The 19,035-nt window shown below is 39.9% G+C and overlaps 1 protein-coding gene across 1 annotated transcript; it reads left to right on the top strand.

Annotated features, from left to right (window-relative positions):
* The first annotated feature begins 15,780 nt into the window (after positions 1 to 15,780).
* Positions 15,781 to 16,737, top strand: LOC148508492 (taste receptor type 2 member 40-like). Its single transcript, XM_088444455.1, has one exon. The coding sequence runs from the start codon at positions 15,781 to 15,783 to the stop codon at positions 16,735 to 16,737; it is 957 nt and encodes a 318-aa protein (XP_088300581.1).
* Positions 16,738 to 19,035: the final 2,298 nt, after the last annotated feature.

Below are 19,035 nucleotides of genomic sequence, written 5' to 3'. Positions count from 1 at the left end.
GTTCTGGAGAATTCTCCCAACCCCATCCTTTCTCTCCTCTGCAACTGCAAACCCAGTAAAGACCAGTTGTCTCACGCTCACACACTATCAGCTTTGGAATAGAGATTACTAAACCCATGTCCTATATCAAGTTACAGCCAGACTCTTATGAGTGAATGAACAAAGACAGGACCTCATTCAGAGCCAGACGCTATTTAGGGACACTCGTTCAGAAAAAGGGGCCGGATATTTAAATTGAGCGCTCGCTCTTTTCGGTCTGTGGATGCCTCTATGTCTGAGCGAGCGTCTGAAACATGCACTCGCTATTTTGTAAAGACGCCCCTTGGCCGTTCGCATCACACGGTCATCTCCGCTATTTATTAGATTAATCGAGTACATCGAAAGGCATCTGAACTGCTCGCAGTGCTTGTGGTAGGTTTTACTTCCCGCAATCACTGCGAGCAGTTCAGGCTAAAAGACAACCAAGTGACATGGTCAATGACACTGCTTTGTTAATTATGCACTCTCATAAAATGCTGTTTTGCCTGTTTGGCACGCCGGCGTTCGGATCTCCACTCCCCCGTTTTCAAGCACCTTCCCCTGGTACCACTCACAAACGGTACACTCTGTCAATCAAATTAGCAGGCCCTCGCTGTTTTACAAGCGCACGATTTCTGACCGCAATGACTGGTTGGTGCATGCATATTACAATCCATACGCATGCGCAGATGTGCGAACATCGCTTGGAGCGAACGAGCGGCTACTTACGAGTGGCTCTGAATCAGGCCCACTGTGAGCACACATGTGTTGAGACTGCTGAATGAGAAATTCTAAGTTCTGTGATCTCCAAGAACATAAGTATCAATCATTATATTGTATTGTTTTTATGTGTGTAATTGAATATATTGTTTTGTAGTTAATTGTAACAGGATATATTTGTACTGTGTAATCATACTTTGATAAACTAATATTATACAGAGAACTCTGTATGTTTTAAATTATATCATGTGGTGATAGGACTTATATAGTGGGGACTAGGATTTATAAAGCAAGGAACAGTATTAGGAATTAAAGGGAATTTAAATATCTCTTAACAGTTAGAGTTAGGGTTAGTATTAGCATCATGGTTAGTGTTAAGTTTAGTGTTAGGGTTTGTATTAGCATTAGAGTTAGTATTAGGATTAGTGTTAGGATTATAGTTATTGTTATGGTCAATTTTAGGGTAGTGTTATCGTCAGGGTTAGTTTCAGCATTAAGGTTAGTGTTGACATTGGTGTCAGTGTTATTTTTAGCGTTAGGTTTAGTGTTTGGGTTAGTTTTAGCATTAGGGTTAGTGTTAGAGTTATAGTTAGGGTGATAGTTAGCGTTAGGTTAGGATTAGCATTAAGGTCAATGTTAGGGTTAGTATTAGGGTTTGTGTTAGAGTTAGGTTAAGCATTAGAGTTATTGTTAACATTACGATTAGGGTTAGCATTAGGTTTTGACTTGTATGTCAACATGTTTACCATGTTAACAGTATTCAGTTGGCATACTGATCTCTTTCCCACCATGTGGAGCGAGAAGCCTGGTGTGATTTCCTTGCGGTGTACTGTTTCTAATATTGTTTCCTTTATTGTGCTACTTTTTCTACAATCATGCATCTTAGGACCTGATTCAGCTTGGATCGCAGTTGCTAATACGCACGCAATCAGCCAATTGTTGCTTACTACACATGCATAAGCATCGCAGTGCGCGTGCAAACCGGCCACTGCGATTGGGACTGCGGTCACAGTGCCCACGCAGACCCATAACAGAGTGATTGACAGGAAGTGTCATTTGTGGGTGGTGACGGGAGGGATCGGGGAAACACAGGTGTGCCAGTGCGTTTGAACGCCATTGCAGGGGTGTGCATAAATTATCCTCTGCAATGCCCTATGCAGCCTGAGGACACATAGCATGTATTGAATTTAGCAATACCTTATTAAGGTCAGAGGCTGCGATGATACTCGATCGTACTCGATTGTATAGATGGTTTTGTAGTTCTGATTAACATTACGGATGTGTGTAAGGTAAGGTGGGCGTCCTTATGTAGTACTGTGATGGCATAGCGATCGCAACAGATTGGCATACTATTGCAGTTGAACTGCGTGCGTAATCGCTATTGCAATCGCAGTTGCAATCGGTAGTGAATCAGGCCTTTAGTTAGCAAATAGTATACTAGGATTATTGTTGCAAAGGAATTGGTATAAAGTAGAAATGAGCTGGATCAGATCTTAGAGATCGAAACCCACCCGAATTTTGCAGATCCGAGTCGGATCCAAGCAGACTCAGATTTTCCTGCCTGACTCGGATCTGAAATTGAGGCAAAACCATAGAGTCGGAAATCTCGTGGCTTGCAAGCTTTCATCTCTATGATCAATGTAGTATATAGGCACCATTTCACTCTGGCTGTGGAGACTGAAAAGGGAGGGTGAGTAGTGTAGGGGTGGAAATGTGCTGGTGCTGTGCTTTCTTCTGTGTCCTGGGCAGGTGCTGATCCATTCTGGGCTGGTGCTGTGCTGTCTGCTGCATCCATCTTGGCCCAAGTTCTTGACTCAAAAAAAAAATAAAAAAAAAATATATATATATATTGTCAAAAAATAAAATATAAAAGTGTATTTTATTCTGCAATATTTTTCTGTGTGTGTACATGTTAGGCTTATCCACACAAGATACAGCCAGCAATGCAAGTTGCAACCTAGTGCTACACGACTCCAGTCGTCATCAATCGGTGCTCTGGGCCCAAATTCTGGACCTGAAAAAAATATATATATATTTTGTCAATTTATTTTCTGTGTGTGTGTGCATGTTAGGCATATCTGCAGAAGATACAGCCAGCAACACAAGTTGCAACCTAGTGCTGCCTGACTCCAGTCATCATCAATCAGTGCTCTGGGCCCAAGGTCAATTTATTTTATTTTATTTTATTTATTTACTCGTGTGAATTTTGTAACCGCACCTTGGCTACACTATTGGTGCTTGTGACACTGCTTCAAGACCACAGAAAATATGGAGGGCTGACACATGACAGGAGAGCAAGGCCAAGAAAAACATGTTGTAGCTGCCGCCAGCAGTGCAAGGCCATCAACTTCCTCGTCCTCTATGAAGGCCCATGCCCCAGGGCTTAAGTCACCCCATCGATATGGTAAAGCTAATTATACTGAAGTTAAGAAAAAAATATTGAAAGGCAAGTTGCCTTTAGATAAAAAAATAAATTGACAATCTGCCATTCACTGCACGAAGTGGCAAGGAAAGGATAAAGCCTTGGCCTTTCTTTATGAAGACTGCTGGTTCTGATAGCCCTTCTGCTTGTAGTAGTAGTAGTGGTGGTGGTACCATTAAAAAATGTGAGTTGTTAAGAAGGGTAAGACAGCTCCGGAAAAAACAACTGTGTGCCCTGAGAAATTGAAATCACAAATCCCAGAGGAGAGTGCAAGTGTGTCTGCGGTTGCCATGTGTGAGTCAGACCTAACTACTATTGTACTGGAGGATCATCCAAGTTCCAACATTTATGTGCCCTCTAGAAATGTGGGGAAAGGCAGTCAACATCTTGCAGACTTAGTCAGTAAGGATGCTTCTGTGGAATTGCACATGGACGAGGAGGAAATTTTGGTAATTGAAGGTGCTAAGGTTGATGAGTATGTTGATGATGATGTTGGTGATGAGGATGTTGATGCCGAGGATGTCCTTTGTGTAAGTAAGGCAACAGCTCTTGCCCATGGATTGAAAAAGCCAAAGCCCATTGTTGTCATGCTGGGACAAAAGACAAAAAAATCCACTTCTCACATGTGGAATTATTTCCAACCCAATCCGGACAACAGTTGTCAACGCCAGATGTAACCATTGCCAAGCAAGAGTGAGTAGATGGAGGGAGCTAAACCACCTAGGAACCTCCTTCTTGTTCTGTCACTTGGAGCGCATTAATCAAATATCAAAGTGTATGTTGCCAAATTCCAAAACTCAAAATGTAACAAGTCCAGTGTCACCTACCTGCTCCCCCTCTGTAGGATCCAAGCACCTTCGATCTACAACACCAACACCCTCATTCATCATTGGGAGTAGTCCTAGTGCATCCAATGTTGTTATTTGAAGCATAATTGACTCTTCTCCTATCCGTGATTCCTCAGAAGGATCCTTGATGACTACACCTGTTGCTGCTGCTGTTGCTGTCTGTGGATCTTCATCCCAGAAGGGGACCAGGAGGAAGACTACTTGTAGTGTATCCTCCAAAAAACAATTAACTATCAAACAATTGTTTGCAAGGGCAAACAAGTATGGCAGCAATCACCCAGTTGCACAGCAGATTACTGATGCCATAACAGATATGCTGATATTAGATGTGCATCCAGTATCCATCAATACTGCAGTTGGTTTTCAACTGTTAATTGAGGTCATGTGTCCTCTCTACCAGATCCCTTCTAGATTCCACTTCACTAGACACAGCAATTCCAAGTCTGTACAAGGACATTAAAAAAAACCTTATTAATGTCCTCAGAAATGTTGTTGTATCCACTGTCCACTGATATGTGGACAAGTGGGACAGGGCAAACTAAGGATTACATGACTGTGACAGCCCACTGGGTAGGCATATTGCATACAACAGCAACAACAGCAGCAACATCTACCAAAAGACAGCTGATTCAGAGGCAGGCAACTCTTAGTATAACTGGTTTCACTAAGAGGCATACCACTGAGAACCTCTTAGAAAACTCAGGGAAATCATTGCTAAATGGTTTTCCCCCATTTGGACTCTCCTCAGGATTTGTGATTTCAGACAATGCTACCAACATTGTTAGCGCATTACATGTGGGTGAATTCCAACACGTCCCATGTTTTGCTCAAACAATTAATTTGGTGGTACAACATTTTTAAAAAAATTATAGGGCGTGCAGGAGATGATTTCCGTGGCCCACAAAATATCCAGACAATTTAGACATTCGGCAACCGCTTGTCAAAGATTGCATGACCAGCAGGTACTGTTAAATTTGCCCTGCCATCAGCTAAAGCAAGAGGTAGTAACTCGGTGGAATTCTACCCTCTATATGCTTCAGCGGATGGAGGAACAGCAAAATGCCATCCAGGGCTACACAATGGCCTATGATATAGGCTGTGGAGGGGGAATGCACCTTACTCAAGTGCAATGGAGAATAATTTCCGTGTTGTGCAAGTTTCTCAAACCCATTGAATTTGCCACACATGACGTTAGATCAGACACTTGCAGCTTGAGTCAGGTCATTCCCCTCATCAGACTTTTGCAAAAACAAAACAACTGGAGAAACTGAAGGAGGAACTGAAATGGAGCAATTGCGCAAGGTATGTTGGACTGGTGGATAAAACCCTTGATTCACTTCACCAGGATCCGAGAATCATCAATCAATTGAAATCTGAAAAATATATTATGGTAACCATTTTGGATCCTAGGTTTAAGTTCTACCCTGTGAGTTTTTTTCCAACAGATCGAAATCTAAAACTATGCAATGAGCTGTTGGGAAAAAAACTGTCAGCTGTAGCCACACGTGAAACGCCATCATCTCCTTCAGTTTCTGCAGCTGCCAGGAAAAGACTCAATTTTCCTTACAGAATGCCTGCTGGTCATGCAGATCATTCACCAAAAAATTACATCTGGTCGGGCCTAAGAGAACTGCCTACTAGTGACATGTCTTCTACCGTGACTATGTGTGATATGGTCTTCATTCACAGAATGGTGGAGGACTATTTCAGAGATAAAATCCTAATAGGCATGTCAGACAGTCCCATTCAGTACTGGCAGGAAAAAGAGGCAATTTGGAGGCCCATACACAAACTGACTTTGCAATACTTAAGTTGCCCACCCTCCAGTGTATACTCTGAAATAGGTTTCAGTGCAGCTGGCAACCTTATCCGTGATCGGCATAGGAAGTTACTTCCTCAAAATGTGGAAAAGATGATGTTCATTAAAATTAATTAAAAATTCCACGAGGAAGACCTCTACCAACAATTACATCAAAACATTACAGAGGTGCCTATGGTGGATTCCATCGGGGACCAACTAATATTGTGTGAAGAAGAGGATGTACACACTGATGGGGATGACATGGACGAGGACAACTTCTATTGTAAAGCCAGTTTGTGTATGGGATAATTTTCATTTCCATGGCCAATGCACATTGGCAGCTTGTTTTATGGGGGTCCAAACAAACCAATCATTTTAGCCACAATTGGCAGTCCTTGTCACTGAAATGATTGGTTTTTTAAACTGTGAATGTCCTGTTTCATATACAAAATAAGGGTGGGTGGGAGGGCCCAAGGACTATTCCATCTTGCACCTTTTTCCTTTCCATTATGTGCTGGTTGGGTCATTGCTGTCTGACATTTTAAATTAATGTTATGGTTGGTTTAGGAACCAATGATTTGTTTTTAAATTAATTTATTATCAATTTTTAATCCAGGGGCTGCACCAATGAATTTATTTTTGTTATTAAGTATTCAGCCTGGGGCTGCACCAATTAATTTTTTTTTAATATATTTATTATCAATTTTATAGCCAGGGGCTGCACCAACTAGTATCAACTATCAATTCTTCAATCCTCAAGGGTATCCCAACCATCATATTTGCACAGTCCTCAACTCTATTAATAATTATATCAATCAGTTTTGAGCCAGCAAGCTGGATGCAACCTTTTGGCCCTTTAACTAGATAAAAAAATCAATATTGTGAGCTGTGAGGTGGTCAAAATTGAATGGAAACAAGTGGAAATTCATGTTATTGAGGTTATTAATACTGTAGGAACAAATTTGCTACTCTTTCCTCCTATGTTTTCCCTTTATTGTGCTACTTAATTTTGCATCTCAGTTCATAAAATAATATACTTTTTCTTATTTCAAAGGAATTGTTGTTAGAAAATTTAAAGGTGATTCTGGGTATGGCTGTTGCTCCCGGATTCCGACTTTGTTGTTGCTCTTGGATTCTCCTGGTGAGCCAAACTATAATTATGCACACAAATCCACTAAATTCATGATAGAACACACTTTTATCCTATTAAAAACTAGGTATATGTGCTTTTAAAAGTCTGGTGGCATTTTGTTGTACAGTACTCATCATCCAAAATTGCTGAGATTCTGCTCAGCTGCTATGTATTGCATAATCTGGCATTTGGGCAACCAGTGCAATTTATGCAGTACAAACTTTTCTTTGTTTTTCAGTCATAGTTTATGTTTTTTTCCAACTATTACAAGTGTTTGTACTCACTGTAAAAAGTGAAAAAGTAGAACTGTGTAGACATTGCCACTATCAACCCATCTTCTTTGAGAACACATTTTTATTAAATAGATATAAGCTAATTTTTTTGCTATGGGCTACTTCATAAATTAAACACTTCTACACTCTTTACACAGATTTATTCATCAAACTCACTGTTAATATAAACCATTCTTAAACCATTTGGCTTTTTGATACAGTTTATCCTTTCAAGTGCTTTCATTTTTAACGACATGATTTAGTCTCATCTGTGTGTTATGTTACCAAATAGACAAGACAAGTATTTTGGAGACTTTTGGTCTATATGTACAGACTGTACCCTTTGATTGTGTATGATTAGGTCCTATTTGTTTAAACAACCACATTTCTGTAGCACAGAGGTTCCCAAACATTTTTGAATCATGGCGCCCTAGAGTATCAGCATTTATTTCACAGCACCCCTAAGTTTAAGTTTGTTCTTGAGAGATTCAGAAAAAAATGGAGCAAATTAGTAAAGTGAAGTAAATTGTGCTCCCCTGTCATCCTTAGTTTCAGTTATGTGGAGGTGGACAGGTTTGCACTTCTGTTTGTCCACATATTAACATTATATTGACCATACATAATTTGATTTAGTGTTGGACCACCAACCTGAAGTAGCCCTGCAAGTGTCATGAGGCACCCAAGAGTGCCATGACACACAGTTTAGGTACCACAGCTTTAGCCTGTGTATTTATTTGTAAGTATTTTGTTAAATAGTATTGTTTTGACCATTTAAAAACAGTATTAAAACCAGTTCACAAAAAATTGCTTTGTCAGACAGTAACAACAAACAAATGTTTTAAAAATGTTTTATTCCTACTTAGAAATTGTGACTAATACAAGGTGTAATGCACTAAGTATATATATTTTTTAACATTTTTATGGACAAGTAATTTAAAGCACAAAACAAGGATTTTTTTATTTTAACAAGATGGTTTGGTATAGCAAAACCAATAACATTTACATTGTTTGCTTCATTACCCTCTCTTAGAAGCATTGTGGCCAGCTCAGGGTGGTGTGTGGGCTGGTATGGCCTCCTGAGACATACTCTCCATGGTGATGTTTGGTTGAATGGTAAATGACTCAAAATCTGGTTTCCTATGCTTATATTCTGCTGTTAGTGTCATGAACAGCATTAAACTAAGATTATAACATTCTACGGAATGAATCATGAAAACAGTTGTTAGAAACATTTATGTCATCACTGCTGTTGGCCACTCTGTTTATAGTATTTTGAATCCCTACTAAACTGCAATTACATTTTTGGCAAGATGTCCTAGTTGTCGTAATTGGGTTGCTTGTAGACCGACCTGCTGCTTTTGAAAGCTAGTCATAGCACCCATAAATACATTGTGTGTAGGTGCAGTAGAAGTGGGAGGATTTTTTTTTTGTTTCTGGAATACTGTAGCTGGCAGACCCTCAAACATGACCCATTCCATTAGGTACAGAATACTCTACTCATGGACTTCCTACTTAATTTATGATTCCAGTCACCTGTGTTGAAACACCCTTCTCATCAGTTACCTAATTCAACACAGGTGTATGCAATCGTAATTTAAGAAATAAGTCCAGGAGTAGGGCATTCTGTAACTAATGGAATGGGTAATTTCGGAAGGTAGGTGGTAGGTGTAGGGGTGTTCTGCATTGTTGGGGTGATGAGGAATACATTTAGAGTAATGGTCTCCTCTTCTACTCCAATAGGCTGGGCTGCTGCTACAGACCAAGTAAATGCGGACCACCATCTTCATAATCCAGGAAAGATAAATGGGTAAGTTTTTGTATTGACTTTAACAATAAACCAAGCTGCCTGAAATTGGTGGTCTTTAACTAAACATAAAAATCCAGTCCTTACAATTGCAATAATTCAGAAACATTAAGGGGAGGGTGTAAGACCTCATACTAATGATGGTGATTTGGGGTGTGACCTGTAAATGTACAGATTCTGATAGTTTTTAAGTTTGTAAAACGTCCAACTCCAGTATATGCTGCTCTGAATAAAAATGTTATCTAAGGATAGATGATCTGGTGGAAAGCCGTCATCATCTTCAAAACAAACCAAATTAACAGGGGTAGGTTGTCTTTTTTATGTTTGACTCAGCAACTATCCATATTTGATTTTAATCAGAGAATCAACTTAATGACTATTAACTGACTTATACAGACCTAAAGATAATTGCAGCATAGTGTAGGTAGAGATTATGCTGGATAAGCACTAGGCTCTCAGTAAATGCAGTTGGGTGCAGGGAGGTTTTTGGACAGGACATTAATGTTAGGTTATGAGACAACTGTTCCTTAGGTAATTGCCCCAATTTCACTGTGTTGAATCCTGTTGGTCCAGGGATTTTCCATAAAAGCAGTACAGGTATATGCCAAATCACTGTGTATATTACCTATACAATAACCCTATACCATGTGTGACCCCTTATGTGCTTCCTTTATCTTATATCCAGTGTTACCTTCTTTGTTTGAGGTGGTGTAGGTCAGAAATCTACACTTTGGGTTCCAGACCTCCTGTTGTCCTTACCTTATAAACAGGGGTTTGCTAGAAAGTGGTAGGTGAAAGCCATTACTATGAACACCAATTAATTATTATGGTAATTTAAAGTATTTCTATTTGTGCATTTTTACTTTCTGTGCTTTAGTTCTAAATCCTCATATATTGTGCATAGATGTTTAGGAAGAAATAAAGGAAGACAAATAATGCTGCTACTAATAATGTTTTTTACACCAAGTGACTGTCTTGTGCTGTAATCCTACTATTTCAACATTTCTAATGACCTAAGATGCTTCTCTTCAATTTGGGGTTTCCAAAAATCAGTATGAAAGATTGTGCTGAAGGATATAACATGAGAAGCAGAGTCATGACTTTTGCTATCACAGGTTTTACGTGGGACCATATAACAAACATGTAAATAATGATAATAAGGAAGGTTAGGTCCAATGCCACATGCAGAGTCATTGTCATAGCTGCCTGGACGAGAGCCTGGAGCTGAGGAGATGAGCTGACCTGGGACACGTTCTGCCTGACCCTCCAGACATGGTGCAGTAGAGATGTTACACTGAGCCCAATACAGGTGACAGTCAGGGTAAATGGCAGGGTGAAGCATAATATCATGTGCAACACACTGTAAGGAACATTCACCTCCATGGTAAAACCAACTGGCTTATCAGTAATATTTGTATTTTGAAGAACCGTCATCTGTGCTGTCCAGAAAAAGGGCAAATTCACCAAGATGGAGCACATTGCTGATCCTATGAGCAGTTTGCTAATAGAAGTTGAAAACCTCATTTTCACCCAGAAGAAGATCCGGTGGGAAAAGTTGACGTGTTTCACACAGTAGCAGACGGAGAGCCAGGCGGTGTTCCAAAAACTCAGGTTTTCAAGGACAAAAAGGACATAAAAACTAAAGCGTAAATGTTTTGGACTGATTTGTGTCGTAATAGAAAACCAGCAACTGCCGAAGAATAGCAGGAATTCCAGGAGAACATTGGTGAGAGCCATAGAGAACAGGATTTTATCACTGACACTGGGGCTGGTGATCTTTCTCCAGAGTCTGATGTACACAGCGAGGATGATAGAATTAGTGATGATCCCATGTACCCCGATTATCCCTGTAATGAAGCCTTTCACTATCTGCACAGCCGGCAGCATTCTGCAAAGTTGGAGACTTGTCTTGTTTCCCTTAGTAATGATAACAGCAGATATGAGCCAGTGTCAGTAGTGTAATGATTACATGCTGGGCAGTGTGAGGATGGAGCAAGTTAATAAATGTACAGTAAATTTCATTCTCTGTTTTCCCTGTGTGTGTTTAGGTTTATGCCACCAGTGAAACCTGAACTGTTAGGAGGAGAGGATGGTATGATAGGATTTATTTTTATAAGTGTAAATATGATACATTATAATGACGACACTAGACGGCTGACACTGATGATGTTCCATGGAAAAAGGTGTAACTAACATGATGACCTAATCAGTGCACCGTAATATACACTCTTCTTGCTGTTTCTTTTTGTGGTTTATACATGTGTAAGAGTTATGGGTATCACCTCTATAAAGAGTTACAGACCAATAAAGATATGTAAGAATACTATACAAATCTGGACATAAGAGTTTGGGTCATCAATATGTATTTCTTTGATTCGGAAATAAATATACATTAATCATCGGTGCAGGACCAGAAATAATCAATGGTCAAAATGTATTTTGGGTTCCTTCAGTAGAAGTCCACTATTTCTGCTCAGTGTTAGAGGCCACTTATGACAAATGTTACAGAGGTGCGCACATATACCTATCCTCAGATCACACAAAATAGCCCCGTTTGGCACCATGGTCTTTGCTAATTATTAGACAAAGCATCTTGAAAATATAATTTTTCACAAATTTTTGCTCAATATGCCTGTTATTAGCACAAATGCAACAGAAACACAATAAAGGGTACTGGCGCTGGTATATCATGTAGCTTCTGTGTGTAACCAAGTAGCTAACCTGGGCACAAAAGGCAGAGGTCTGATACGAGTGTCCCTCCCCAAGCCTTGCCAAGTATTGTTATCCTTAATTCTCTACTTTATACCAGTTCTTCGTGACAAATGTAGATCCTAATTACCTGGTACACTATAAGTAAATATATACACAGCTAAAATGTGTGTAAGATGCAAATTCAGGAAAATACACAAAAAGTACTGCAATCGCTGCCTGTGGTGGAGCGTCCTAGTGACACCATTTGTCATGCGCAGTTTGGCACAAAATTGAAAGGTGTATGTGGACACATCAGATACAATAAAGATCATCGGAGAAACTTTGATACACATAAAATGTCTGCATATGACAGGTCAACAAAAGAAGAGTTAGGTACAAATGTAGCCACACTCATTTATACCGCGATGTGTACGCATCCCGGCATGGATGGCGCGACTAGTGTGCCCACATTTATGATGCACGCATGCGTATGCACACACTCGCAATAGACTTCTATAGAGTGTATGCCGGCTGTGACAAGTCGCAGCCAAGCGAATGCTGCGCTATGCCTCGATGTGTATGCCTGTGCATTTGCATCGCAGCAATGATGAGTGTGGCTACATCTGTATATATGTAATAAGCCTTGGAGAGAGATAAAGTGGACGAAGTTAAAGAACCAACCAAAAAGATCCAACTGTCATTTTTCAAACACAACCTGTGAAGTGACAGTTAGGAGCTGGTTGGTTGGTACTTTGTCTATTTTTACTTTATCTCTCTCCAAGACGTAGTACACAGCTCCCTTAGTGTAGGCATTTGGGTTAGCATTATAGTTAGCATTCGTGTTAGGCTTCGGGTTCAGCATTGGGGTCAGGGTTAGTGTTTGAGTTAGTGTTAGCATCAGGGTTAGAGTTAGTGTTAGTCTTAGGTTTAGTACTCGGGTCAATGCTAGTGTTAGAGTTAGTGGTATTCTTAGGGTTAGCATCAGGGTTAACATTAGTGTTAGGGTTAGTGTTAGGGTTAACATTAGGGTTAGTGTTATAGTTTGCAGTAGGGTTAGGTTTAATGTTATGGGTAGCATTAGGGGTAGGGTTAGTGTTAGGGTTAGTTTTAGGACTATCATTAGGGGTAATGTTAGAGCTATCATTAGTTTTAGGGTTAGTGTTGGGGCTATCACTATGGGTAGGGTTAGTGGTAGGGATAGTGCTATCATTAGGGATAGTATGGCTTTCATTAGTTTTAAGGTTAGTGTGAGGGATAGTGTTAGGATTAGTATTAGGGCTATCATTAGGAAAAGGGTTAGTTTTTGGGTTAGTGCTATCATTAGGGGTAATGTTATGGTTAGGATTAGAGAAGGTTTAACATTAGGGTCAGGTTTTTTATTAGGGTTAGAGCTATCCTTAGGGTTATAGTGTAGCGGACTATCTGTGCACGTCTCAGGTTGGAATGGGTGAAACAAGTTGCAGCCTGTGAAAGCTTACCAGCTTCCTCTGCTGGTCATAACTTATATGGAAAAGTAGTATTAGTGTTTCTTGCTAGACGTTAGATGGATGGAATAGGATAATAAAGGTAAAAAACAGAAAAGAGTAGGGAATGTGGAAGCAAGAGAAATAAATGGAAATAATCCACTGTATATGATATAAAATATTTTTAGAAGAGTGATAAAGAGGGATCAATTTTCTCTATAAGAGATTGAATACTTTATAAATCTCATAAAAACTAGAACTATATGGGCCCTAAAGCAACATTTTGATTGGGCCTCAGAACCAATACTGCTATAAAGACATTGCACTACATGCAGATGTTAAGTGTACTGTATGCCCCATATTAGTGCCAACAGATCACATTATGCCACACAGTGTCCCCAGGTCACATTATCAGGCTCCAGCTAACTGTGCACCTCACTGGCCAACATGTAATAGAGGGTGGTGACTTTACAGCTGGCTGCTCCATCCAAGGGCAGATTGGGATGAAAACAACACCAGGAAATTTCTGGAACCAGCCCTAATGGAGGAGGGGTAGGTAATAGTATGCTGCGCTGTGTAGGTGTAAGCAGCTTAGTACTATTAAAATTTAGCGATGTGTTTAGGCTAACTGAGCGCTGGGTATGTATTATACTTTTTTGAATAATCATTTAAAAATTAGATCTCTACTAAAAATTATATAAAAAAACAATAAAAAGAAATATGTGCTGATAATTAAAACAAGAAATAGAATATTAGGGTAACAAATGAATGGATAAAAACTAAAACAATAAAATTAATAATTAAAATATATACAGTCATATAAAAAAACAAGGGATAAAATGACTACAAAATGATAAAGATGGCTGCAGATCATTTGTCAGACAACATTTATTGATATGTGAGTGGATCTGAACACAGTAGCTGGTGGAATGAAGAAAGTAAGAGACATTTGTTGTTGAAGTCAACCCAGGGTCCAGTCTGATGTAAATAGCACTGGCTAATGCATCAGGGATGAAGACAATTAGAGTGTCAGACAGGAGATGCAGCAGAGGATGTATGGGGTGAACACTGCTGCTGATGTGTGTGGAAATCCACAGTGAACAGCCAGTGAGCGGTGCCTCCTGGCACCCCCAGACAAGAGAGGAGTGGAGAGGGAACTCCCTGTCCTCCAGATGTGCACCTGAGCCCCTTGATTTAAAATAGGACTGGGGAAGTCAGGGGAGGGAGCAGAGAGGGGAATCCCTGAAGGATTAGTACCTGCTGTCAGCTGATGGCTCGGTGTGTCCTGGTGAGCAGAGAAGTCAGCATGCAGTTAAGGGATTACCATTATGGAGTGTGGGTGGTTAGAGTACATCACAAGGCTTGTGGTGACATTGGTGAGCAGGGCGGGCAGATGTATGTTTTGCTGGGAGGTTCTTCTTCAGTGCTGCACAAATACTGCTGAAATGCTTAAATGGTCTTTCATACACTATATACAATAAATGAGGCTGATTACCCGATTATTCACAAATTGGCCCAATTGTTGTAGAGTGTATAGTGTACACCTAGCTTTACACAAGAGAGAGGTGGTAAGTATATTCACGTGTGTATATTATACTGTGTTCAGGTTATTGTCAGTGACAGCTGGAATATACACATATCATACAATCTTGAGCGGTGGGTCCTGCTGAACAGTTTCTGCAGTTTCCAATCAGCTGCTATCTCTAGGCTGCTATGCACAGCAATATGAGGTTTTGGTGAGCTGTGTGCACTGTCACACACATACAGTAACAGGTGTCCTCATCCCGTATTCAGGACTCACTGGTGATATTATCACACTGAATGGTCTGTCTTCAGCAAGAATATCTGATCATTACAATAAATCTCTCATCAATGTCTACCCACATTTACCTCTACTGCTAAACTGCCCCAGTGGTGTAAATCACATTGTGACATCAGGTGCGGAATCCTGGTAGTAGATAGATGGGCACGCCGATAAAAAGGGGCATGGCCTTGTGGGTAGGGGCATGGCCTAATTTCCCAAACCCCTACCTTAGTCACTCCAGGGGTCCCAGAGGTGTGGACATCACCAAGGGACCACTCTATGTGCAGTCATGTCTCCTGCCACTGAGGACAAGATGGCATTTTGGTGTCACCCATCCGCAGGTGACACCCAGGTGCAACCCATACCTCCGCACCCCTTGTGACACCACTAAACTGCACCATGCTACTAAATTAGTGAGAAAATTACCTTGTTCTGTGATCTAATCATTATATTATCTTTTTGATTAGCTGGCAGGAAGGTCTTGTGTGTGTTTTATTGCTATAATCACATGAACATAATGATATATGTCTAGTATGTTTTTAGATGTAGATATTCATGTTTTCAAACATTTGCATAAATTTTATTTTTATTTTAAACCACAGCATTATTTTCATATAATAACTCATTGTTATATTGATTGATGAATACAGCGCTGCTTGTCTTTACCTATTTATGTTAAGAATATTACGTGACCAAGTCCTAGAGTTTATTTGCATCATTCAAACTCCAAACATACTGTGGATCTGCCTGTACTAAACATGCACAGACCACTACCACCAGCTGGAACATTCAGAGCAACCACAAAATGCTGTCTCCAAAGTGGATCATTCTGTTAATTCTTGTCTTCCTGGAAAGTGTTATAGCGATTACATTGAACACGTATATCATTATTATGGATGTGAAAAGCATTAAAAGTGGCCAAATGCTGAACCCAACTCATCTGATTCGTCTTCTCCGAGGACTGGTGAACATTCTTCTGCAGTGCAGTCTGACAGTACAGGGCTCAATCTATGTTATTTGTGTTCCTGTGATGTTTATTAGGGAAGTATACTTTCCATCATTCATAATTACACTTACAATGATTTACTGCAGCTTTTGGCTGACTGCCTGGCTCTGTGCCTACTACTGTACCAGCATCACCAACTTCAGATATGGACTCTGCGTTTGGCTACAGAGAATCAGCTCATCTTCCCTTCTGCTGCTGCTTCTGCTCACAGCTGTTCTGTCATTTCTCACAAGTCTTCTATTCCATTGGGATCTCAATGCTGAAACGTATGTTCAACTTTCTGAGAATATTACACAAGGAACCTGTTCTATTAGTGGGACATTTATTGCGAATCCTTTGTATGTGATAATAGCCAGCTGTCTGGGTGGCTGTCTGCCCCTCGTTCTTGTACTCTACTCTATAATACTCACTTTTTCCTCTCTTTTAAGACACGTGTTTAATATGAAGCAGAATGATTCTGGATTTACTCGTCCTAAACTCCAAGCTCACATCAATGCTATAAGAACAATTGTTCTGATCCTCATACTTTTTGTAACCTTTTGTATAGCACATACTGTGTTGGTCACATCCAAATTCAGTTCCTCCCCGAAAGACAAGCTATTAATCACCTGGTCTATAGTTATATCCTATCCAACAGCAGAGTCCGTCATTGTTATCCAGGCCAGCTCCAAGCTCAGGAAAATATTTGTGGAGAAGTTTTGTGCTGTTTGCTGGAAAATAAAAAATGAGAACTACAAAACACAGTCTGCAAAATGACAGGCGCTAAATGGTTAGTTAGTATTTTATCTCTCTCCACGTTATCTGTCTCCAAGGGTTGGTAAATACTCCGCTTACTGTTCTTAGTCTAGAAAATTTGAAGGATGCACCTTACAGAGACTTCTGTTATGATGTGATAAAAAGTTAAAGAGATATGATAACACAATTGTTATGTTATGTGTAATAATCATATGTGTAATATATTTATATATCAATCATCTTATAGCATAAAACTATAATACACCAGCTTGTTGATGTTAGTTTTGAATTACAGTTATAGTATTTGAAAGATTGTTCAACAGTGGAATTTAAAGTGCATTAAAGTATTTAGACGATTCTATATTGTTGTTTCCACCATACTCAATATCCTGATAATTATAATTTTAGACTTCGTGTTATTAATAATTACTATATTTGCAGAATATTACACTTAAACAGACATTCTCAGGCAATTACCACATATATTAAGGCTTCTCTGGATGTACCAGGGAGGGACCCCAGCAGATATTTCCAATATTTGCTGTGGAACCTACATTCCAACAGCAGAAGCAGCCCCCATAGCTTTCTATGTGGGCTTCTAGGCTGTCAGATCTACCAAGCTCCGGAATGGATTTCTGGAGCTTGACCCAAGAAGCAAATTAATTTGTAGATGGCATTAGTAAATTGTAACCTATGGGCAATGATCGCAGAATGTACCGGGAAATGGATCGGCAGCAATCCTACCCACTACTGCCCGCTCGAACATGCATTGGCGTATTTGGAATTTAAAGTGGCCCTAACAAAAAAATCTGAAAGTGACTTTATGTGCACCCATGCCAAAGGTAAGGGGTGTGGCCTAAAGAAAAAATGACATACCCGCAAGCCAGTTCCCATTGTTTTCGTCATGCTGTGGTCATGCCCACAGTTCCTCCCAGCAGTGAATAAGCACAGCCAGCATGTGAATGAGTATTTTCTTACCTATATGACTTCTCTGACAGAAATAAATTTACATTTTGTCCTACCCCAAAACTCCTGTTACTGTGTATTATCTGGTTGAACCTCTGTTGCATGATGATGACATTGGCTTTATTGCTACACAAGCAGGCGGCTTCCAGACCATGTGATCCCCTACATGAATAGTGAATGCTGACTCAATACAATGACTGTCCTGGGATGGATCAATTTCTTCAGAGTTTCCCATGCCAGAGAAGTCATATACAAGAAAAACAAGAAAAGATATCCTAGCGCTTATATATCACACTGGTAACTAAGTCTAAAGATACCTGCAGTGGTAAGAAAATGGGAAACAAATTACAACCCCGCAAGCACTACAAAAGAAATAAATTTACACACACCGCGCTGGTATACAATAGAAATGGATATAAATAGATGAATTTATTGAATTCTCAAAAAATTGTTAAAAAATGGGGATAGTACATCTGGAGGAATCAAAAAAACATATATCAACAATAAAAATACATGTTCAGCAATATAAATAAAAATAAAATAAAAATAAAAAATAATAAATAAAAACCATGCATAAATAAATAAATAATGTAATGACTAGCTGGTGTGGAATGATGACACTTATTGGTTGATATCACAAGATGATAGTTCCTGTATGGAAAAGTTCCAAATGAAGAGAAAAAAGTGTTTTGACACACTTGCTAGTTAATGAATAAATCTTGTAATATTGTCACCGCTTATCCTGCAAACAATGCATCCGTAAAAAAGCTACAAGAATGAACAATCTGAGGCTTATGTAGCACAACAGTTTAGTAACTTTGTGAAATAGTGGAAGTGTTATCCCGTCGGGCACACGTTGATGGAAAAAGGTAAAGTACTGACCGGTCTCAAGGTTTTAGAGCAGCAAGGTGGGGATGGCGTGATTCTCTCACCGGCTGTGCTGTAGCAGTACTGACAGGTCAGGATATACTCAAAATCAGACAGCTTAAAAGATGCAGTACCATGGCTCTCTGTCCAGCTACACAGTAAGGTTACCTGCCAGAAACCAGGGCCAAGAGGGAGCTGAGAGGAGTTCCGGATGTATGAATAAGAGAGGCCGTGACTTTGATATTCTCTTCGCACCGAAATCAGGGACTTCAGATGCTGGTGATGCTTGCAGGAGAGGGTACAAGACAGGACACTTTAGGCAGGTAGGGACAGCAACGTGTTTTGTCCCAGTCCTGGGACTTTTTCAAGCTGGATGCCCCTGTCAGTGTCCTTCATCTTAAATAGGAGTCATAATGAATCTAATCAGTCTCAAATTAGTGGCCATAGGTAGCCAATCAAGGTGTCCTCCACTGATTGTCCATTTGT

Source organism: Taudactylus pleione, unplaced genomic scaffold, assembly GCF_031769625.1.
Source record: "Taudactylus pleione unplaced genomic scaffold, aTauple2 ptg000364l, whole genome shotgun sequence".
NCBI lineage: Eukaryota > Metazoa > Chordata > Amphibia > Anura > Myobatrachidae > Taudactylus > Taudactylus pleione.
Note: the sequence above shows the minus strand (reverse complement) of the source record. Positions and strands in the feature narration are given on the sequence as shown.